The sequence below is a fragment of the Gracilinanus agilis genome, chromosome 4 (assembly GCF_016433145.1).
Source record: "Gracilinanus agilis isolate LMUSP501 chromosome 4, AgileGrace, whole genome shotgun sequence".
Classification (NCBI taxonomy): domain Eukaryota; kingdom Metazoa; phylum Chordata; class Mammalia; order Didelphimorphia; family Didelphidae; genus Gracilinanus; species Gracilinanus agilis.
In genome coordinates this window covers 509,164,805-509,187,912 of record NC_058133.1, presented here as the reverse complement: position 1 = coordinate 509,187,912, position 23,108 = coordinate 509,164,805, and the positions used below count along the sequence as shown (strand labels likewise).

General features: G+C 56.2%; 1 protein-coding gene across 5 annotated transcripts in view; it reads left to right on the top strand.

The window, feature by feature from the left end:
* Positions 1-18,061, top strand: part of DVL3 (dishevelled segment polarity protein 3) — a 23,028-nt gene extending 4,967 nt beyond the window's left edge. The window contains exons 2-16 of one of the 5 annotated variants that reach the window (XM_044673260.1): positions 8,215-8,284; positions 8,773-8,894; positions 9,041-9,153; positions 9,417-9,552; positions 9,681-9,774; positions 9,864-9,933; positions 10,876-11,015; positions 11,207-11,283; positions 12,205-12,272; positions 12,699-12,776; positions 13,495-13,626; positions 13,775-13,942; positions 17,212-17,430; positions 17,515-17,693; positions 17,748-18,061. In XM_044673260.1, coding sequence (XP_044529195.1) covers positions 8,215-8,284; positions 8,773-8,894; positions 9,041-9,153; positions 9,417-9,552; positions 9,681-9,774; positions 9,864-9,933; positions 10,876-11,015; positions 11,207-11,283; positions 12,205-12,272; positions 12,699-12,776; positions 13,495-13,626; positions 13,775-13,942; positions 17,212-17,430; positions 17,515-17,693; positions 17,748-17,945 — 1,864 coding nt within the window. In that variant the 3' untranslated portion in view covers positions 17,946-18,061. Of the gene's footprint in view, positions 1-8,214; positions 8,285-8,772; positions 8,895-9,040; positions 9,553-9,680; positions 9,775-9,863; positions 9,934-10,875; positions 11,016-11,206; positions 11,284-12,204; positions 12,318-12,698; positions 12,849-13,494; positions 13,627-13,774; positions 13,943-17,211; positions 17,431-17,514 lie in introns of those variants that run through there. The other 4 variants (XM_044673259.1, XM_044673258.1, XM_044673256.1 and 1 more) reach the window with 4 other exon arrangements.
* Positions 18,062-23,108: the final 5,047 nt, after the last annotated feature.

Genomic DNA, 23,108 nt, shown 5'->3' with positions numbered 1-23,108 from the left:
CGCGTCACCCTGGCCGACTTCAAGGGCGTCCTGCAGCGGCCCACCTACAAGTTCTTCTTCAAGTCCATGGACGACGACTTCGGGTGAGCGCGGCCGCACGGGGGGCACCGGGCCAGCTGGCCGCCCGGCGCACAGCTGCTGCCCGGGGGGCGGTGCCGCCGCCGCGGCTCCGCGGGCTCCTGGGCTCCCGTGCGCTGTGATCGGGAAGGGGCGGCCAGCGGTACACAGCAAGGGGGAAGATACCGGCCGGGGCTCCCCGCCACCCCCTTCGGGGCCTACTTTCTGCTCCAAGCAGCTCCGATGGCCAGCATGGGGGGGCATTTAGAAACGCGCCTGCCCCTTTAAGAGGGGATGGAATGTTGGAGCGAGTGTTGCTGCCGCCGGAAGGTTCTGTAGCAGCTGGCCTGGAGAGGCACCCCCTCCCCCTCCCCCCCAGCTCCCCTGGGAATGGGGGAGGGGCTCCCACTCGGTCTGGCAGGCGTAGGGACTGGGGGCTACGCTAGGAGGCCCAGTGGGGTGGCCACAGCCCAACCTCCCGGGCCGACGAGCTTCCTCCTCCGCAGCCCCCATCCCTGGGCTCTGGCTCGCTCTCTGTCTCTATCTCTCTCACTCTGGCTCTCCCTGTCTCTTTCTCTCCCCTCCTTCCTTTCCTCTCTGTCTCTGTCTCTCTCTGTCTATCTCTCACTCTCTGGCTCTCTCTTCTCTGTTTCTGTCTCTGTCTCCTCTCCCTTCTCTTTCTCTCCCCTCCTTCCTTTCCTCTGTCTCTGTCTTTGTCTGTCTGTCTGTCTGTCTCTCACTCTCTCACTCTGGCTCTTTCTTCTCTGTCTCTGTCTCTCTCCTCTCTCTTCCTCTCCTCTCCCCTCTCTCTTTCTCTCTCCTCCTTCCTTTCCTCTCTCTGTCTCTCGCTCTCTCTTCTCTATCTCTGTCTCTCGCTCTCTCTTTCTCTTTCTCTCCCCCCTCCCCCCACTTTATTGAAGATCATGAGTTGTGGGCAGGGAGCCCTTCATCCCACAGCCACCCTCTTCTGGGCTGGCCCATCCCTTGGAACAGAGAATGAGACCCTCGTAACACTATGCAAAGTCTCCCCATTCTTATTGTCCAGGCCTGGCCTGGGAGGGCTCGGCAGGGTGATTCCGGGCTGACCCAGAGGGGTGTTCAGCAGGGAGGTTTGGGCTCACTTGGTCAGATAGCAGGTGAATTCCGCGATCGTTCACTAGATGTCTGCTGTGTTCCTGACACCAGGAGCACAAGGAGAACCAGGAGGAGCCGGGCCCTGCCCTCAAGGGGCTTCTGCTCCCCTCTGACAGATAGATAAATAAAGGTGCGGCACTCCTTGGAGGAGAGATGGAGGAAGGCCTCCTCGAGATTAGGTGGTGACCCCACCGGGGAAGCAGGCAAGGCTTGAGATTAGGCATCATCAGTAAGTTCATGGATCTGCTGGAGGGCTCTGGAGGAGGGAGAGATCAGGGAAGGCTTTGCTGGCCCCTGAAAGAACAGAAGGCTGTGAAAAGCAGAGTGGAGGAAGGAGGGCATCTCAGGCCTGGAGGCCTCCTGGGCAAATGCCTCGAGGTAGGAAATGGAGGCTCCATTCTGGGGAACATCTCATAAGCCAGCTTGGTGGGTATGTCGTGGACTGAGAGGAGTAGAGCTAAAAGCCAAGACGAAGAGTTCCTGAAGTTTGTGATCGTGGAAGTGACATCATCAGAAACAGGATTGTAGTGCCTGCACGGAGGATGAATGGGAAAAGAGGAGAGCCGGGAGGCAGGGAGGCCAGTTAGGAGGCTGTAATAGAGGCCTACGAGAAAAATATTGAAGACCTTTTGAGTGGAGCTAAAAAAATAAATAAAGGACTCGGAGTGATTTGGAGGTAGAATCGGCAACTAATTGGACCTGTCCTATGAGGAAGAAGGAAGAGGGAAGTCTGAGTGTGAGACAACCACCCTGGGGGCCTCGAGAGGTGGCGGCGCCCTTAACAGACAGGGGAAGTGTGGAGAAGGGGCAGGTTTATGGACAAACGTAAGGAGTCTTGCTTGGGAACACCAGCTGGACCGCCAAGGCCAGATGTCCCAGTTGTTGGTGTAGGATGAGATTTGTAAGAAAGAAGCTGAAGAAGGAGGAAGGGGTGAATGGAAGAGGGAGGGGTAGAAGGGTCAGAGTAGATGGAGCAGAAGAAACGTTGGCGTGCCCTAAGGGGGCCAGCTTTGGGACTCCAGGGGGCCACAGGGGAGTTCGAAGGCCATCCCGGAAATATGGGTCTGGGATACCAAGTCCTGATGGGAAAGACTGAGTATTGCCTGCCCCCATCCGCTACCCCCAAAGGAGCCTTTGAACCCCATTGGGCCCCAAGAGTGTCTTAAAGCAAGACCGAGGGGCCTCGCCCTAGTGCTAGAGATGAGGAAGGGCCGCAGGGGCCAGGAGGGTGTTATTGGAAAGTTTGGAGCCGAGACATCAGAGAACAAAGGAAGAAATGCATGTGAACTAAAGGAGATGGTGACAGGGATGGTGATGGAGCAGGGCTGGAAGTTTGAAGAAAGTTCATCTGGGTGGCTTAATGGCCCAGTGAAGACACTGCGGAGGGGCCGAGCGAGCACCAGGCCTGCAGTCAGGAGGACCCTCACAGAACCCTGACTGCCCGGCCCTCCTTGCTCTTCTGTCTTAGGACTGATGCTAAGAAAGCCAAAAAAGATGCTGGGGAGAAAGGAATGAGAGCAGGTGGCCAGTCTTGCATGCCAAGGAGACGGGAGCCACTCCCCTTGGCCAGGGGTCCCCAAGTCCTCTCCTCTCTTGTCCTTGAAGCTCTCCACTTTCTACCGAGTCCTCTTAACTCCTCGAGAGCATGCCTCGTCCTCTACTAGACTCTCAGCTCTTGGAGGACAGGGATGGCGTGCTTTCACCCCTGGCACCGTGCCTACGGTAGGCACTTCAAAAACATGTGTCAAAGCTAAGCATTCCTTTCCGTCTAGAAATCTCTTCACTAGTCGTGTGAAGACCCGAGACCCGGGTTCAGATTCTGCCTCGGACCCTTTCTCTAGCTGTGTGACCAGACCTTCCCCTCCATCTGCCTCAAAATAATGAAAGGCAACTTCCCTGTGGGACGTGCAAGGGAAGGAGATTCACTCTGTGCCTGTCCTTGAGAAAACCATAATCTAACTGGGGAAAAGACTGGAAAGGAAAATCCTCGGTGGCTATTCCAGTTCTGTGGTCACATGCCATATCAAGAGAGTTTACCTTGGAGTGAGGGAGACCTGGGTTCAGTTTCTGCCTCTTCTGCGTCCTGGGCAAGTCACTTAATCTTGGTGCCCTGAACTGTAAATGGTGGAGTGGTTGGAGACCTGCTTTGGTGGACGGAGTTCCCTCACGCGGAAGTTCCTCACATCGCTGAAATCCCTGAGGCCGCTAAAAATGACAAGGCTGGCTAATGGTTATTTGGTGCTTTGAGGTTCACAGTGCCCTTTTCCTACCTCCTGCCATTTGGGCTTCAGAACAGCCCCGTGAGGCAAGTCCTACAGGTGTTTGCCCCGTTTTATGGAGGCTACAGAGATCAAGTCACACACTGATAGGAAGTGTCAGAGGCAGAATCCGAACTCAGGTCTCTCTTGGCCCCAAGTCCAGCACTCCAATCGCTCCCCACTGAAGCACGCTGCCTAAAACAGAATCAGCAATCCCTCTAGTCCTACCCCAAAGCTCTATCAAGGCAGATAACGAACAGACGGGAAACATCTTGCAAAACTTAAAGCTAGACGTCAGCGTCCGTCATGGCTGTGTTTTTGACCGGACCTGGCCTTTCTTTGGTGTGGAGAACTTCCAGATGAGGAAATCCACTCCATCCGTGAAGGCGTGTGTACCTGGGAGTCTTAGAGAGGTGCTTAGGGACGTGGGACTTGCCCAGGGTCTCCCAGCCAATAGGGAGGGGGACATTCAGACTCCGAGGGGCCACGCTGACCCATGATGGCAGTGCTGTTCCCGGGCCCTTCGGCTCCTCAGCCCCCTTATGCCCACACGGTGTGCCCACTCCAGTCATTTGGGGTAGGGAGATGGCTTCCTCGGGGCAAGCCAAAGAAACCTTATTTGGGGAAGGAAACAGCCAGTGGGTGGGATGCGAGCCCCAATGGATGTCAAGAAGAATCTGAGAGAGACTGAGACAGAAAGAAAGCTGACCTTAAATGCTGGTACAGAGGGGCAGTGAGGGGGCTTCGGGTCTGCAGAGGGGTGGTCCTGGGTTCAAACGTGGCCTCGGACACTTCTTAGTAGGGCAAACCATCTAACCCCACTTGTCCAGCCTTAACCACTCTTCTGTCTTGGAACTGATAGTAGCTATTCTAAGATGGAAGCTGGTAAAGTTCATCTCCAGCTTTTGCAGTTCGTCCTGGCATTAACCTTAGGCGAGCCCTCCTCGCTTGGTCTCTGGGCCTCAGTTTCTTCATCTGCAGCACGCGAGGGTCTGGATCTCCGAAGACCCTTCCAGTGCCAGATGTCCTCTGGCATGCCGCGGCCAAGAGCCCAGCTTTTGGCCAGTGTGGGCAGAGGGGGAGAATCTCTGCCGATGCTTTGGGAGGAGTTGGTGGGGTTTGGAAATGCTCAGAACAGGGAGCATTTATTCAGCTTCAAGCCACAGCGGGTGCTCGGTAAATATTTGTCGGATGGATGGAATGGAGTGGCTGGTCCTGAGCTAGGTGTGATGGGGCGCGCACAGGAAGGAAGGAAGGAGACTCCCTCGTTCTCTGCCTTTGAGAATCCCAGAGTCTAGCCGGGAAAGAAGACGTGGCTGTTGGAAGAGAAGGCAGGACTCCGGTTCTGTCGGAATAGACGCCACATCAGTCTGAGGGACCGCAGAGACCTTTGGGATCTCATAGCACTAACATCTGCTGTAGCCCTGAGGATACACAGAGGCAGAGAGGGTCCCTGCCCTCCAGGAGAGGAGAGCGTGCTCTTCTTCCATCTTGGAATCGGTACTATGTATTGGTTCCGAGGTAGGAGAGGGGTCAGGGTGAGGCTCCGGGACTTAAGTGACTTTAGGAAGTGTCTAGAGCCACATTCGAACCCAGGACTTCCCATCTCTATGGCTGGCTCTATCCACTGAGCCACCTCGCTGCCCCAAGGCAAGGGAGCAAAACAGAGCGTGGTGGACTGGATAAATTAGAGATAATCAACAGAGGAAAAGCACTTAGATTCAGGAGATCAGGAAAAGCTCCCCATGTAAGGTGGGATTTTAAATAGGTCTTGGAGGAAACCAGGAAGGGGAAATGAGGAGCGTCCAGACATGGGGCTCCTCTAGGGAAAATGCCTGGCGACTGGAAATGGAGTATCTAGTTTGAGGAGGAGGGAGAGGCCAGCCACCAGATCTCAGAGGATGTGAAGGGGAGATCAGAAAAGGAGGACTTTTAATGCCTTGAGGAAACTGAGGCCCGGAGGAATAAGGCCATTTATCTGAGTGCCAAGGCAAATTCCAAGCCCTTCTCTTCGGAAAGGTGACCAGCTGCCCCGAGAGACTCCTGGGCCTTCAGCTTCCACTGAGTCAGCGATGATGAGATCAGCTGACGTTTATCCATTGATTTAAGGTTTGCGGAGCACTTGACACACATGATTTCATTTGAGGCCCACAACGTCCCTTTTACAAGTGGGGAAACGGGCTCAGACAGTGGCCAGCCTGGACGCTCAAAGCTAGTAAGCATCTGAGGCAAGATTTCAGTCCCAGCCTTCCCGCCTCAAAGTCTGCCTCTGCCCTGAGCCCGAGCAGGGTTGGAGTTGGGAGCTGGACAGAGACGTCTGGAAGAGGGGCTGTGTTGACTCGGAGCCCCTGTCTCCGGGGGCAGGAGCCCTTGAAAAGCCATGGCATGCCTGGATCTGACCCTTTGCTTTGCCTCCGTTCAGCCTGGGGGGCCAAAGGCCCCAGCCTCCTTGCCTTCTCCTTCAAGGGTCCTCCCCTGTCCATCGCCCAGCCAGCCTGTCGCTTCTGTCGCCATCTTCGGCTTCTCTGCGTGGCCCTGCCTGTCATCTCTGCTTACGGGCCTGGAAAGGGCTGCCTTGGACCCCTTTAGCCCTCTGATGGGGAGGGAGGCATAGCTGGAGGAAAGAGGGACTCGGTGGGGGCTGGAGATCAGCTCCTTCTGCAAACTTGGCCGAGACTCCAGGAATGTGAGGGTCACAGGCGGCCAAGTACATTTCCTCCTCCGACCAAGAGCGGCTCCAATGGGGGGGGGGGTGGAATCGGGTCTTCCTTGCCCTTCCCTCCCCACCATTGCTCTCCTTTACCTCCACACGCCCTCCCTCTGTGCCAGACCCCTCAGCCTCTAGCTACCCGCCTGCCCCCCACGCTCAGCCCCTCAGCTCCCATCTCCCCGAGTTCCTTGGGAGGCTCGGGGCTCCTCCGACTTCCAGCGCCCCACACGCTCAAAACCACAGCGTCCAGAATTCCAAGAGAACTCACTCAGTCATTTAACAAACACTTATGAAGCACCTCCTGCGTGCCAGGCACTAGCCTGTGAACCGAGGGTACGAGAACAAGAGAGCCCCTGTGGGCAAACGGCTTCTCTTCTCCTGGGGAAAAAGCAGACGTTTATAACTAAATAAATATAGAAGACACACCAAGTCTTTTTTGGTGAGAGGTGGAGAAGGGCAAAGGCCAGCGGCCACTCCTCCATTTGTCTGCACCTTAGAAAGAACCAGACGCACGCACGCACGCACACACGCACGCACGCACACACACACACCATCTGGGTTCCTGGATCTACAGGTAAATGCAGCCTGCAATGTCGATAGCAACCATCTCTCTATCTTCTGTAGCTAGCTAGCTCTGATCTGCCCAGGCACTGACTGTGTGTGTGTGTGTGTGTGTGTGTGTGTGTGTGTGTGTGTGTGTGTGTGTACACACATAATCAGTGTAAATCTGGGTATCTGTGAGGTCAAAACGATGAATAATTGTAGATGTTTCCATTAAGTAAACTTCTTGCTACAATCTCCCCTAAACAAAAGCTCTTGGGGGGGGGGGGACAGGAGTCCTTATTAATTTATAAAAGATTAAAAGAGGGGGCAGCTGGGTGGCTCAGTGGTTAGAGAGCCAGGACTGGAGATGGGAGGTCCTCTATTCAAATCAGACACTTCCTAGCTGGGTGACCCTGGGCAAGTCACTTCACCCCTATTGCCTGGCCCTTACCACTCTTCTGCCTTGGAACCGATACACAGTACTGATTCTAAGATGGAAGGCGAGGGGTTAAAAAAAGAGTATAAAGAGGTCCTGAGACCCAGAGCCCGAGAAACGCTGCCCCCCTAACTCTCCAGGCCGAGTTTCAGAGGAGGTGCTGCCCCACAGGGGTAGCTGGAGTTTCTGGGTCCAGGTGTTCCTTCCATCAGTGAAACCCTGGACTCAGTTCCTCCTAAACTCTGTGTAGGTGTGACCAGTGCGCCCTTTTTATTTGGTTCTAGGCTCGGGGCTGGGGAGGGGGTCCCAAAGGCAATTGTGAGGAAGGGGCTGGCAGAATGATACTGGCGTGTACCTGGGAGCAGGTGGTGGCTGGCATGGGGGGAGGGAGTGGTGGGAAGGCAGAAGGGCCCAGCTGGAGTGTCGAGGTGAGGCTAATGAGCCATCCTGGGATACCAGCTGCCTGCCTGCTAAAAATGTCAATAGAAAGATCTGGGGATATTTAAATTGGAGACAAGATGGCAGGATGGGAGGAGGAGGAGAGGAGCGTCGGCTGCCTTCTGGTATTTGAAAAGTTGGCCTCAGGCAGAGGGATTCGCCTCCTTCTGCTCGGCCCTGGAGAGTGGAGCCGCAAAGGGGCAGGGAGGCTTTTGGGGGGGGCATTTCTGACACCAGACATCCTCTAGTGAAGCCCAGATGGCCCATTCGGTCCCACAAACATTCGGGAATTAAGCATGAGCTCTGAGTCAGGCATGTGCTGGGTGCCCCCAGCAAGAGAGAATCAAAAACCCAACCCAGCCGGCCTGGCCCTCCGGGATTTCGTGTTCCCCTAAAGGAGAAACGAAACATCTGCCGAGTCTCGGGGGATGGGGGGCGAAGGGGGGCCAGGAGAGGCCACGAAGCAGGTGAGAGCCAAGCTTCGCCCTGATGGGAGCATTTCTCGGGGAGGCAAGACCAAAAGGCCTTTGGAGAAAGCCCTGGCTGGGAAGGTCCCAGAAGTGCGGAGCTTGGGGGGACTGGGCTGGGAACCCCAGAGGGCCCCCACCCTGCCTCACTGGCTCCCCACTTGTCTTCAGGGTGGTGAAGGAAGAGATCTCCGATGACAACGCGAGGCTCCCGTGTTTCAATGGCCGGGTGGTGTCCTGGGTAAGGAGCAGAGTCCCCGGCCGGCCTTCCTTCCCTTCCCTGCAGCTGCCACCGCTGTCTCCTCTCCTCCCTTCCAGCCGGGGAAAGCTGGGCCGTTCCCTTCCCGAGAGCTCTGCCCGTGTTGGGAGGGAGATGGGCAGCGCTCGCAGCCGGTCCTACAGGCCGGGGCCTTCCTTCTTGGAGCTCAGCGGGTCCTTCTCCTTGGGAAGCTCCGCAGGCACGGCAGGGAGGTGGGGAGAGGAGAGGGTCCGGGACCCGCTGGGGCGGGCCACTCCGCCCTGCCTCAGGCCCCTTCCCAGCCCATTCCATAGCACTTAGAGCATCTCATTCTACAGAGGAGGAAACTGAGGCCCAAAGCGCCCTTCCCAAGCTCCCGTCCACCTGCCAGCTGGCCTCTCTCTCCCCCCCGGCCCCCTCTTGTCCTCTGCACACACCCCAAAACGTAACCTGGCTCCTCTCTTCTCGCCGTGGCCTTGCCTTTCCTTTAGCTGGTGTCGGCCGAGGGCTCGCACCCTGAGCCAGGCTCCTTCTGCCCCGACAACCCCTCCGAGCTGCCACCCCCCATGGAACGCACCGGCGGCATCGGGGACTCGCGGCCTCCCTCCTTCCAGTGAGTACAGGACAGGCGGGAGGAGGGAGGAGGACACCCGGGGGGGAGAGAGGAGCGAGCCTCCAGCTGGCAGGAGAGGAGCCGGGCCTGAACTGGGAGCGCGTCTCTGCTCCCGTCCCCCAATGTGGGTCCCTCTCCCCCTGCAGCCCTCACACTGGTGGGGGGAGCCAGGAGAACCTGGACAATGACACTGAGACTGATTCCCTGGTGTCTGCGCAGCAGGAGCGGCCCCGGCGGAGGGATGGGCCGGAGCATGGCGGTGCGTACCCCCTCACCCTGACCCCGGCCCCCTGCCCGTCCCACTGACTGGACCCTGGCGGCCCCCCAGAGGCCACGGGTCCCCCCAGAGGCCGCAGGTCCCCCCGGCAGGCTGGCAGTGGCAGGTCCAGACGGGGGTCCTCAGATTCCATTCTCCCCATCACACCCCACTACCTCTCCCGGGCCCGCCTGGCCTGGAATCTGGGCCCCCCTTGGTGTGCCCGGCCCCCCGGCCTCTCCCATCCCCTGCCCCCTCCTCCACAGTGTCCCGGATAAACGGTACGGCCAAAGGGGAGCGGAGGAGGGAGCCCGGGGGCTACGACAGCTCTTCCACCCTCATGAGCAGCGAGCTGGAAACCACGAGCTTCTTCGACTCCGACGAGGATGATTCGACCAGCAGGTGAGCTCGGAGGGAAGGGCCCCCCACAGACGCCGAGCCCCCGGGGATCCCGGGAGGGCCCGGAGCCCCCAGCCCCACCCCTGCCTTCGTGGGGGGACGCCGGGGCACTGACTGGGTCGGCCCTCCAGGTTCAGCAGCTCCACAGAGCAGAGCAGCGCCTCCCGCCTCATGAGGAGACACAAGCGGCGCCGGCGGAAGCAGAAAGTGGCCCGGATCGAGCGGGTACAGAGGGGGGCCCGGGCTGGGCTGAGGGTGGAGGGGACTCGGGCGGTCTGGCTTCTCCCCCAGCTCAAGGGCTTCTCTTGTCGCAGTCCTCATCCTTCAGCAGCATCACGGATTCCACCATGTCCCTCAACATCATCACCGTCACGCTCAACATGGGTGAGTGGCTGGGCTCGGCCACCCCTTCCCTCCCCCACGAGGCCTCCCCTCTGAGCGGGGACCCCAGCCGCACCCCTCCCCGCCCCGTCCTCTTTGTGGAGCACATCCGCCGGGGAGCGACCCCAGGAGGCGGCCGTCCAGCCCCGGCAGCGCCAGCAGGCAGTGGGCTGTCCGAGCTCCCCTGCGAGGCCTCCAGACGGCACCCTGCCTGCGTGATTAGGACGGCATCCCCCGTCCTGAGCAGGCCCGCCCCTTCCTCTGCGCAGGCCCGGCAGCTGGGTGCCTCTGGGGCTGGCCGGCCCATCCCGTCCCTCAGCAGGAATCCCCCCTAGAATAACCAGGCCTGGGCTCTAGTCCCTCGTCTCGCTGGGCCGCCTCCTCCACAGCCTCTCTGGCGGGGTCAGGGCCCCACCAGAAAGGGGGCCCCCAGATGGGGTCTGGCCAGTATATTATGTACCATGCCCTGCCTGCCTCTGGAGTCCAAGGACCTGAATTCAAATGCTGCCTCGCATGTCACCCAAGCCCCTCTCCCTCCCTGGCCTCGGTTTCCTCACTTGTCACAGGAAGGAGCTGGGTGAGATGTCCTGAGGTCCCTGCCAGCCGTACATCTTACAAAGTGCCCTACGTAGCTTCTCACTCAAATGGGAAGCCAGGTGCTCTTATGGGCCCCATTTTACAAAAAGACCAAACTGAGGCAGGGCTTAAGTGACTTGTCCAAGGTCACACGGGTAGTAGGCATCTGAGGCCAGAGTTGCACTCAGGTCTTGCCAACTCCAGGCCCGGTGTTCTGCCCACTGTACCACCTGGCTAGCTGCCTTCCTCCAGAGGCTGGTGACCGTCTGTCAGTGGTGTTGCTGAGATCTCTGCATTTTGTGGGAGGCCAGAACTATGACTCTGTCTTTTTGCACCATCCTGTCTCTTCCCCCACCCCAACTTTAACAGAGAAATACAACTTCCTGGGCATCTCCATTGTGGGTCAGAGCAACGAACGGGGTGATGGGGGCATCTACATTGGCTCCATCATGAAGGGTGGCGCCGTGGCCGCTGATGGGCGGATCGAGCCGGGGGACATGCTCCTACAGGTGCCCACACTTTTCCTGCCCACCCCTGGGGCTCCGTGTCCCTGTTCCCTGAAGGCTGGGCTTTCCCCCCTGCTGACCAGGAGCCCCCTGCCCAGTCACCGGAGAGGAATCTGGGGTGGGAGCTGGGGGGAAGGAAGGGCAGATCTGGCCGTGGGCTCAGCCCCCCCGCTCTCCCCGTGTTCATCCACCAGGTAAACGACATCAATTTTGAGAATATGAGTAATGACGACGCTGTCCGGGTGCTCCGGGAAATCGTGCACAAACCAGGGTAAGGAGTGGGAACGGAGGGGGGATCCCCGCGCCAAGGGCCAGAAGGCGTGCACGTCACCAGCAGACCCTTACTGAAGCACAGGCCTGGAAGCAGAAAGGGTCCTCAGAGGCCAGCTAGTCCAACGCCTGCATTTTTCAGAGGAGGAGACGAAGGCAGACAGGATAGGTGACTTGCCCAAAGTCTCACAGCTAGTAGGGCCAAAAGCAGGATTCAGGTCCAGCTTCTGTGACTTCCTACCCAGCAGGTCCACTGCATCATCTAGGATACTCTGGGTATCGGGAAAGCGTCTGTCCCCTGGAAAAGTGTATGTTGTAGGGAAGTGAGAGAAGGCAGGGGGAGACAGGGAGAGGGAGATCGAGATCAGAGACAGACAGACAGAGAGAAAGAGACAGACAGAGAGGGGAAGAGACAGTGAGAAAGAGAGACAGACAGGTCACGAGGGAGAGAGAGAGGGACAGAGGAAAAGAAACAGAGAGGGAGAGACAGACAGAGAAAGGGAAAAAAGAGGAAGAGAAACAGACAGAGACAAAGAGGGGGAGAGAGAGACTAAGAGAGGGAGAGTACAGAGAAAGAGAGACAGAGAGGCTGAGAGAGGGAGTGAGGAAGAGAGGGACAGAGGAAGAGAAACAGAGAGGGAGAGAGACAGTAAGAGATAGAGGGAGAAAGAGAACAGAAAGGAAGAGAGACAGAGAGGGAGAGACAGACCGAGAAAGGGAAAAAAGAGGAAGAGAAACAGAGACAAAGAGGGAGAGAGAGAGACTAAGAGAGGGAGAGACACAGAGAAAGACAGACAGAGAGGCTGAGAGAGACAGAAATCAGTAAGTCAGAGAGAGTGTCTGTGTGTGTCTGTAAGGAGGATGAGGCAAAAGCGAAAGAGGATGTTACACTTGCCCCTGATCACCTACCTCTTGGTTACAGGCCCATCACCTTGACAGTGGCCAAGTGCTGGGACCCCAGCCCCAGAGGCTGCTTCACCCTGCCCAGGAGTAAGTGGATGGGGGAGTCGGCCCTAAAGCTGGTGCCTGGCACATGTGAGCCCCCGTCTCTCCTACTTCCTGCATCTGCCACCCCAGGGGATGCCATTCCCACACCCCAGGGAACAGCTTCCTCTCAGGCCTAGCCAAGCAGAAGGCTTTAAAGGCAGGAAGGGAGAGGCAGGAGCAGAAGCAGCCCTTCAGATCCCTAAAACCTTTGGTGAGACGGGACCATAGGATGGAGTCCAACTTGCCCTACTGTATAGAAGAGAGTGCTGAGACCCAGAGAAGGGGAGTGACTTTGCCAAGGTCCTGTAGTCAGTTCCCTTCGTCCTCTCCCATCCTCTGTCCCTTGGTCGTCGCCCCAGGCTTCGGCTGGGTGGGGAGCTGGGGAGAAGAGGGAGGAGTGGCTGACCTGTGTCTTTCACCCCTCCACAGGTGAGCCAATCCGACCCATTGACCCTGCGGCCTGGGTGTCCCACACAGCAGCAATGACAGGCACCTTCCCTGCCTATGGCATGAGCCCCTCCCTCAGTACCATCACCTCTACTAGCTCTTCCATCGCCAGCTCCATTCCTGACACTGAACGTGAGTGCTCGCCCGCCTGCCCTTTCCTTCCCTCCTCAGGACAGATGGAGCAGGAGAGCCCTTGTCCGTGCTAGAGCCTACCTGAGGGAGGGGAGCAAAGGGGAAGAGAAAGAGGAGAGATTAACTTGGAGTCTCAGAGAGCTCTAAGGACAGAAGCCTCAGAGTCCTTAATTAAAGGCAGGGTCAGAGATCTAGAGCTGAAAGGGACCTCTGAGGCCGGCTGGTCCAACTCCCATTTTACAGAGGTGGACACTGAGGTCAGGCATGCCAGGAATAGAGGCACAGCCAAGAGGGTTTTCCATGTTTCTGTATCTCTGGCACCCAGGACAGCAACTGGTACTTCATATATACTTAATTGTTTCTTGTTGGATTTAACTAAATTATGGGAGGCAGGAGGCCCACAGCTAGCAATTCCATCCATTCCCTTCTACTTAGAACAGACTTTGAGAGCTAGAATAGACCTTAGAGGCCATCTTAGAGTTCCAAACACCTTGTTTTACAGATGAAAAAAACAGTGAGGGAGACAGAGAGATTCTCTAGGTTTCCCCAGATGGAAAGTAGCTGAGGTAGGATTTGAACCCAGGTCCTCTTGATTCCAGAGCACTGGTTCTTTCTACTTCCCACTGCTCTGCTCTCTGCCCTCCAGGCCTCGATGACTTTCACCTGTCCATCCACAGCGACATGGCCACCATAGTCAAAGCTATGGCTTCACCTGAGTCTGGGCTGGAGGTCCGAGACCGAATGTGGCTCAAAATCACCATCCCCAACGCTTTCATCGGTGAGCTTGGGCCCCACCATGCTGACAGCCGAGGCAGATCCAGCTTCAGGCCTCACTGCCCCCTGAGATCCTGGGGCAAGGTAGGGTGGGGCTGGGGGCAGGGACCGGCCCTCTCTGCCAGCTTCCCCAGATGTTGGGTTGCTTCTAGGTTCAGATGTAGTGGACTGGCTGTACCACAACGTGGAAGGCTTCACAGACCGGCGAGAGGCCCGGAAATACGCCAGCAACCTACTGAAAGCCGGTTTCATCCGACACACAGTCAACAAGATCACCTTCTCAGAACAGTGCTATTATATCTTTGGTGACCTCTGTGGCAGTACGTGGCCCCCCCTCCCCTTCCTCCCTTGGTCCCTCATCCCCCCTACCTTCCCCATCACTAGAAAAAGTCATAAGCTGATAAACTGGGGAGGGAGGGACTTCCTACTCAGTATAATTGAAAGTCTGACTTAGTTGAATTCTGAGGCCACTCTGAATCTATAATCCCTGGGCCTCGGTTTCTTCATCTGTAAAATGAATGGGTTTAGGGGCAGCTAGGTAAGATAGTGGATAGAGTGCCAGGCCTAGAGTTGGTAAGACTTGGGTTCAATTCTGGCATCAGACATTTCCTAGCTGTATGACTGTGGACAAGTCACTAAACATTGATCACCTAGCCCTTGCTTTTCTTCTATCTATATGAGTATTGATTCTAAGAAGGCAAAGGTTTGTTGTTCTTTTTTTAAAAGAAAAGAAAAGGCCAGGAGGTAAGAGATGGAATATCCTGTTCAAGAAACAAGAAGAACACAATCACTGTATCACAGACTGTGTAAGGTGTAAGCCAGGTTGCGAAGGGCTTTGAATGCCAAAGAGCCGATTTCCTATTTTATCCTGGAGATGATAGGAAGACTCTGGAGATGACATGATCAGACCTGTGCTTTGGGAAAAATCACTCTGGTGGCTGAAAGGAGAACAGCCTGGGGTGGGGAGGGACTTGAGGCAGGCAGACCCTCCCTCCAGCAGCTATTACACTCCTCCAGGCCTGAGGGAATGAAGGTGGGTACTAGGGTGGCCGCAGTGTCAAAGGAGAGAAGGAGGTCTATTGGAGAAATGATACAGCGATGAAATTGATGAGATGGTGTAAAGGTGAAATTGACAAGAGATTCTCCAGAGATGCTGTAGAGGTGAAATTGATGATTGATGCTCCATAGGTGATATTGATGAGAGATGCCCCAGACGTAAAATTGATGAGAGATGCTCCATAGGTGATATTGATGAGAGATGCTGTGGAGATGAAATTGATGATTGATGCTCCATAGGTGATATTGATGAGAGATGCCCCAGAGGTGAAAGTGATGATTGATGTTCCATAGGTGATATTGATGAGAGATGCCCCAGAGGTGAAATTGATGATTGATGCTCCATAGGTGATATTGATGAGAGATGCCACAGAGGTAAAATTGATGAGAGATGCTCCATAGGTGATATTGATGAGAGATGCCACAGAGGTAAAATTGATGAGAGATGCCCCAGAGGTGAAATTGATGATTGATGCTCCATAGGTGATATTGATGAGAGATGCCACAAAGGTAAAATTGATGAGAGATGTTGTAGAGGTGAAATTGATGAGAGATGCCACAGAGGCAAAATTGATGATTGATGCTCCATAGGTGATATTGATGAGAGATGCCCCAGAGGTGAAATTGATGATTGATATTCCATAGGTGATATTGATGAGAGATGCCACAGAGGTAAAATTGATGAGAGATGCTCTATAGGTGATATTGATGAGAGGTGGCCCAGAGGTAAAATTGATGAGAGATGCTTCATAGGTGATACTGATGAGAGATGTTGTAGAGGTGAAATTGATGAGAAATGCCAAGCAGAGATGAAATGAACAGGGCTAACCCACAGATTGGATATGGGGGGGAGGGGTGGATCAGAGATAGTGAGAAGTCCAACATGACTCCTAGGTTGCAAACTTGGGTGTTGGGGAGAATGATGGTGTCCTTGATAGTTATTGGGAAGTTCAGAAGAGGGGAGGGTTTGGAGAGAAAGATATTGAATTCAGTTTTAGAGATCCTAACTTGAAGATGTTTAGTGGACAGCCAGTTTGAGATGTCTAGAAGGCATCTGAAGTTGTGAGTCTGGACACTGAGAGAGGTTAACACTGGCTGAGTGTATCTGAGAATCCTCAGCATAGAGGTGGTTATTGAATTCATAGGAGCTGATGAGATCACAAGTCAAATAGAATAGAGGGAGAAATAGGCACGACCTCGATGAAGATCCAACAAAGGAGACAGAAAGGGAAGTCAGATGGGGAGGAGGGTCTGAAAACCTGGAGAGAAGAGAGTATCTCAGAGGAGGGTTGAGCAAGTGTCAGAGGCTGTAGATGACAAGAAGGATGAGGACGGAGAAGACTATTGGATTTGGTCACTTTGGAGAAGGCAGTTTTGATTGCATGATAAGGTTGGAAGCCAGATTATAGAGTTAAGCGAGTGAGAACCAAGGAGGTCTCTGGAGGCACCTTTTGTAGAGGGTCTTCTCAGGGCATTTAGCCTTAAAAGGCAGGAAAGATATGAGGCGATACTGAGAGGGGACGGATGGATCAAGTGAGGGTTTGTGGGGTATTGGGGGAGACATGGACGTGTTTAGTCAGTTAGTGAATAAACATTCACAAACAGGGTTTGATGACGCTGGTAAGGCAGAGGACCCGGTGACAGAAGGAGGGGTGAAGTGGGCTCTCACATCAAATGGTCTCTGGTGGGGGGTTGTTTTGTTTTTTTCAGTAAAATATGAGGCAGGTTCCTCAGCTGAGAGGATGATGGGAAGGGAAGCCATGAGAGATTTGAGGAGGGATGAGGTAGAGAAGAGCCATTGTGATGAGTGGGAGAATGAGTTGAATTAGGGTGGAGGGAGCAGTTAGGGGGCTCAGTGGATGGAGAGCCAGGCTTGCAGAGGGGAGGACCTGGGTTCAGATCTGTCCTCAGATACTCCCTAGCTGAGTGACTCTGGACAAGTCACTTAACCCCGATTGCTTAGCCCTTCATGCTTTTCTAAAACCTTGGAACCAGTTCACAGTATTGATTCTAAGATAGAAGGTAAGAGTTTAAAAAAAAAAAAAAAAAAGAGCTGGATAAGGACCCGGCAAACCCCTCCAGTATCTTTGCCAGGAAAACCCTAAATGGAGTCAGAGTCAGTCACATCTGAAAAATGACTTTGAAAGAAAAATCTTTGACTCCAAGATACTTCACCTGGCTGGGCCTCTGTTTCCTCATCCGTGAAATGAAGCCGTTAGCCTGGGTGATTTAAGGACTTTTCCTGCCAGCCCTGAAGCTGTGGCCCTGTGACCTCTCTGGGCCTCAGTATCCACCTCTATAAAATGAGGCCGTTATGCTAGACAGGATCTCAGGTCCTCTCCAGCTGCAGAGCTGGCTCCAGCTCTTTTGAAGGTTTATTATATGAAGAAGAGCTGGAATCCGGCAGGAAATGTAAACGGGAGGCACGGCACTGAGGGCTGGGCTGGGCTCTGGGCAGTGGGGAGCCATTAAAGGGCTGGTAGCAGGCTGGGGGCCGGCCTCCGTAGCCCCCTCTCTTGGTTCTCTTCCGCAGACATGGCTAACTTGTCCCTGCACGACCAGGACGGCTCCAGTGGGGCCTCGGACCAAGACACGCTGGCTCCTCTCCCTCACCCCGGAGCTGCCCCGTGGCCCATGGCCTTCCCTTATCAGTACCCACCCCCCCCACATCCCTATAATCCTCACCCCGGCTTCCCCGAGCCCGGGTACAGCTACGGCGGCGGGGGGAGTGCGGGCAGCCAGCACAGTGAAGGTAAGCTGCCCCGGGCGCCCCGGGCTGGGGGAGTCCTTCCTGGGAGCCGACCTCACACGTGTCCCTCCCTGTGGCCCCCACCAGGCAGCCGGAGCAGCGGCTCCAACCGCAGCGGCAGCGACCGGCGGAAGGAGAAGGACCCAAAGGCCGGGGACTCCAAGTCAGGGGGCAGCGGAAGCGAGTCGGACCACACGAGCCGAAGCAGCCTGAGGCGGGAGAGAGCCCCCAGCGAACGCTCAGGCCCAGCCGCCAGCGAGCACAGCGTCCGCAGCCACCACTCGCTGGCCCACAGCCTCCGCAGCCACCACACACACCAGTCCTATGGGCCCCCGGGGGTGCCCCCGCTGTACGGCCCGCCCATGCTGATGATGCCCCCTCCACCCGCTGCCATGGGCCCCCCGGGCGCCCCCCCGGGCCGAGACCTGGCCTCGGTGCCCCCAGAACTGACCGCCAGCAGACAGTCCTTCCGCATGGCCATGGGAAACCCCAGTGAGTTCTTTGTGGATGTGATGTGAGCGGTTCCCATCCCCCTCTCCGGCCCCCCGTCCTGTCCCCCACATCCCAGGGCTGGCGCCGTCGCCAGCCCTCTCTTTTGACTTGTCTGGTAACTAAACAAAGGGAAATAAACAGAGTGAACTAAACTGGGGGGCTAACCACTGGTGTGGGGGAGCAGAGAGGGGAGGGGGCACCCCGTGCTGCTGCTGCCGCCGCCGCCTCTGGCCTCTAACCCGCCTCCGGCTGCCCGCACCGCTGCTCCCTGATTGTTCCCTCTGCTCCCGGCCCCGCCACGCACGGCGCTGCCCCCCTAACCGCTGCCCGGGGAAGCCCGGCTCCCGCCTGCCCCTCTGACTGCATGCTCAGGACTCGCCTCACCCACCCCAAAGCTCCCTCTCCCTCCACATTCATGCCGGCCACAGTGCCAGCTCGGCACGGTGATATGCCCCCACCGGGTGGCAGCGCAGACGCTGGCAACCTCACGGAGTGCACACGCACACGCACCCGGGCAGACACTGACTGACTGACAGACGCAGACCCTGGGCAGATGGACAGACGCGCTGACCATCGGCCCGAGACAGACACACTGACCGACAGACACGGGCCCAGGAGGACCCGGACAGAGCCAGCCCTCCCTCCCTGCCCTCCTTCCCCCCGCCTGCCGCCTCGGCCCTCGTCCTCCCGGATCCGGTGGCGCCCGTCCTCACTAACCCTCCACGAGCATGTGGAGCTTCTCCCGCGCGGCCCCCCAGCTTGGCTGCCCAGTGGGCGGTGAGCCCACGCGGAGACTCCGGGCCCCTCCGCTGCCAATGCCTGTGTCCTGGTCGTCTCTGCCCCGTAACCCCACTAACCAGCGAGCCCCTCTCTCCTCTGGGCCTTAAATGTGTCTTTTCTCTCTGTTTCTCCTCAACCAAGCCAAGAATTTCGGGCTTTTTGACTTTCTCTGAGCACCCAGCGTGGGGAGGCCCCGATCCTGAGGAGACCTCCTGCAGCAGCCCCAGTTGTGGCCCCCCAGTGCTCCCCGGAGATGTCCTGTCCTACCTCACCATGACCCCACGGTCCCCAGTGGGACCTCAGTGTCCCCAAGCCGGGACGCGTTCCTCAGCCTCCTGCAGGGTGTCTTGGAGACTCCTCTACAAGCTTAGACAATCATTCCCCACAGCTGACCCCGGACGGGTCCCCTCCCCTACAGGACTCTCCCCTCTCCTGGTGCTCTCCGAGGCCTGACCCACTCCTCCCTCCCCTGAGCCCCCCACCCAACTGGGCCTCAGCTGTATCCTCACTCCCCTCCTCTCTGTACCCTGAGTCAGCCAGGAAGGTCCAGATCTCCCCCTTCTCGCTCCCCAGAGCTCCTCCCTTTGGAGCTGGAGCCGAGACAGCCATCGGCAGCTGGAGGTCCTTCTCGCCTCCCCTCCAGCCTCCCTGCGCCAGAGCAGGGCCCAAGAGGCCGCCCGCCCGCTCGATTTGGCTCGGCCTTTGGCGCCTCTGGCCATCTCTTACGTTCGGCCTTTCAGTATGTATGAATCTTGGTCATTTCTCTGCAATAAACGCTCCCAGGTACCACGGCGGATGCCCTCCCGGTGAATAGGGTCGGGGTGCTACGCGAAAGGCTCGAATGCGCGTAGACGGACGGATGAGGCAGGCGGGAGGCGCAGAGGCCTTCCTTCCTTCCTTCCTTCCTTCCACAGACGAGGTGCGGCCTCAAGATGCCAACGTGAAGGTGCCAGCCAGGGAGCGAGCGAGAGGCCTTCAGAGGGGCTGGTACAAAAAGGCCTCCGGCAGGTTCCATTCCAGAGGGAAGAGGAGACAACAGAAGGGTGCGGGGACCCCAAGGACCTCGGGGTTGGCGAGGAGGCGCACCGGGCAGAAATAACTCAGCAGGGAAACAGCCCACAGTGGCTGGAATCAAATTCAGAGTGAGAGACGCCATCCAAGGACAGGAGCAGAAACAGGGTCCGCAGCTGGACCCTGAAGGAGGGCTTTGGACAGGCGGACGTCTGGGGGAGGAGAGGCTCTGGGTGAATTTGGAAATGGGCCTCAGTGTGGCCAGAGGGCGCTGCTGCTTTTTTAATTTCACTTTCTGTCTATGGCCCCCTCATCATTCATGCTCAAAACTGGGGGGGTCATCCCCAGGGTTAAACATAAGGCAGGGGACAGGCCATTCGATGCCCCACACTGGACATTTACTAGCTACGGGACTCTGAGCAAGTCATTTCGCCCCTCGCTGCCTCACTTTCCTCATCTGTAAAATGGCCAGGAGGGTGACCCTGTGACTCTGCACCCTCCTCGCACCTCTCATCCAATTCCAGCCCCAATTTCCTCTCCCAGACTTTCTCCCAACCCCCCTCTCCTGCCCCATCCTAGTCGAAGCTCACATTCCTCCATTCCGCTCTTTCTCCTCTTTCTCAGGCTCGAAGCCAGAGACGGCATCGCCTTTCTCAAATCTCAGTCTGGGCCTCATTCCGCAGACCTCCCCACTGGCTCCCTGTGGCCCATCGAGCCACACTCGCCTGTGTCTCAAGAGTCCCGACTCCTCAGATTTGGTGTCACGAGCCCTTTCCCAAGAGGGCAGCTCGGTGGCACCAGAACACACAGAGCACTGGGCAACTTCATGAGTTCAAATCTGACCTCAGACACTTACTAGCTGTGTGACCCTGAGCAAGCCACGTAACCCTGCTTGCCTCAGTTTCCTCAATCTGTCAAATGAGCTGGAGAAGGAGATAGCCAGCCACTCCAGGATCTCTGCCAAGAAAACCCCAAATACTTATTAGCTGTGTGTCCCTGGACAAGATGCTTAATTATGTTTGCCTCAGTTTCCTCTAGGAAAGGAAATGATCAGCCAGTCCAGTATCATTGCTATGTGACCCTGGGCAAGTCACTTAACTCTTGGCCTCAGTTTCCTCATCTGTCAAATGAGCTGGAGACGGAAATGGTCAACCACTCCAGTATCTCTGACAAGAAAAGCCCAAGTTGGGTCACAGGGATTCAGACATGACCAAAAGCAACTGAGTCAACAGCAATGCTTTGCATGACCTCCCTTTTAGTTACTCTGTGGCAAGCAGGACTCTGGACCTCCCTCCAGCATGGTCTGCCTCTCCTGCCTCCGTGCCTTTGCCTGGACAGGGCTTTGCTCACTTCTCATCCCTTCTTCAACGGCTTCTCTTTCTAGCCCAACTCAGATGCCACTTCTTCCCAGAAGCCTTCCATGCTCCTCCCAGTTGGGAATCAAATTTCTCTTCTGCAGACCCACTTCTGTACTGTAGGGAGGGCTGGGGATACGCATTTGTGCGGCAGGTGCTCTGCTAAGCACTTTTCTGAGAGGATCTCCTTTGAGCTTTGGCACAACCCTGAGCGCAATTATTCTCTCTTCTTTACAGCTGAGGAAACTGAGGCAAGTAGAGGTTAAGTGACTCGTTCGGAGGTATCTGAGCCCAAATCCGAACTCCAGGCTCTTTGTCTGCCTCGCAGCCCTCTCTCTGGCCCACCGAGGGCTCCTGGAGGGCAGGCAGGGGCAGGGTTTTTCCTAGCAGATTCGGGCTCCAGCGGGCTAAGGAGACGTGAATGTTCTCCCCCTTTTCATGAGAGAGTGGAGGAACGGGGTGCTGGCTAGGACCAAAGCCTGGGCCATGCTTCTCTGGAGATGTCCTGGCGTGGAACGATCCTCCTCCTCTCCATGAAGCCTCTCCCTGGGGAACAGACTCCCTTTATGTGGGCATCCTGGGAGCAGGCTCAGGCTCCTGGGAAAACCTTTCAGTTCTGAGTGCGAATCACAGAGGACTTTTGCGGCTGAGGCTCTTCTCAGGAAAGAGCCCAGCGCTCCTTACTCCATAGGAAGGGGTTGAGAACTTGGAGCTCCAGGAAGTCCGGCCAGGGCCAAAACCATCTGTCAGTCAATTAGGAAACATTTATGAAGCATTTATTATGTGCCAGGCACTGGGGGTTAAAAATGAAATTAAGAACTGTCCCTTCCCTCAAAAAGATTTCATTCTCTGCAGAAGACAGTCTGTGTGGCGGCAAGCAGTGAGGGTGTGCCCATATCCTTTCTTTCTCTGGGCCTCAGTTTCCCTAGCTGTAAAGGGAGATGATAGAATTTCTGCCCTCTCTAATGAGCTTCTATGGAGATGGTAGCCCAGAATTAGAATCCCTGGAGGTCCGGGGGTCCCTGGTGGTGACCAGTCAATCAGTCATTCAACAAGCGTTAATTAAGCCCTGAAAACATTAGGGGGCCGGAGGGAGACAAAGCCCAAACCCCATAACTGTCTTCGTCCTCAGAGGACTCTGGGAAAACGCAGAAAAATCAATACAAAATACATACAAAGTAGATACAAAGTACTTAGGGGATAGCAGGAAGACCTCCAGGAACCCAGTCTGGGAAGAGAGGGGCTCCTGACCGCAGGAGGAAATGATGAGCAGGAAGTAGTGTCTTTTGGGGAAGGGGGACAAAGGCCTGGAGGTGGGAGATGGGAAAATGAGTTTGAGTCCGTTTTGACCCGACAGTAAGTGCCTAACGAGGAATGCCGGACAGTAATCCTGGAGAGCTGTGCCCGAGCCAGATCCGAAGGGCTCCGGGAGCCAGCCAGGTTCTTGTTTGATCCTGCTGCCAAGAGGAACCTCGGAGCTCCTGGCGCAGGGCAGTGACGCTGCAGCCTTCGCTTTAGGAATTTGGGCTCCAGAAAAGTTCATCCCCTTTGCCTCTGGGAGGGTTTGCGTCTGGAGGAATGCCGGCCGCTCAAGATCTGGGCACAGCCACCGGGCAAGGGTAGAGATGGGGAGCCAGAGGACCTGGGTCCAAATTCCCTTCTCCGGGGCTGGGCGCTCACCTCTAAAATAAGTGGCCTCAGAGTTTCCTCACAGTTCTGACACCATGTTTTTGTTTTGTTGCGGGGGAGGGGTCTTCCCCAGAGTCTTGACTGGGAGATTTGAAGTAACAGGGCTTGGGTTCGAATTCTGACAGATTCCCTGTATGACCTTGGACAAGATCATTTTATTAAGTGTCCATTAGGGGGCCAGTTTCCTCATCTGTGAAATGAGAGGGCTGGATTTGGATAGCCTCTAAGGTCCCTTCCAGCCATAACCCTTGGCTCCTATGACCCCTTTCAGTTCCCAATCCAAGCTCCTATGGGAGGCAGGAAAGGAGGGACATAAGCAGACTACATTTCCCAGCAGGCTCGGGGGGGGGGGGG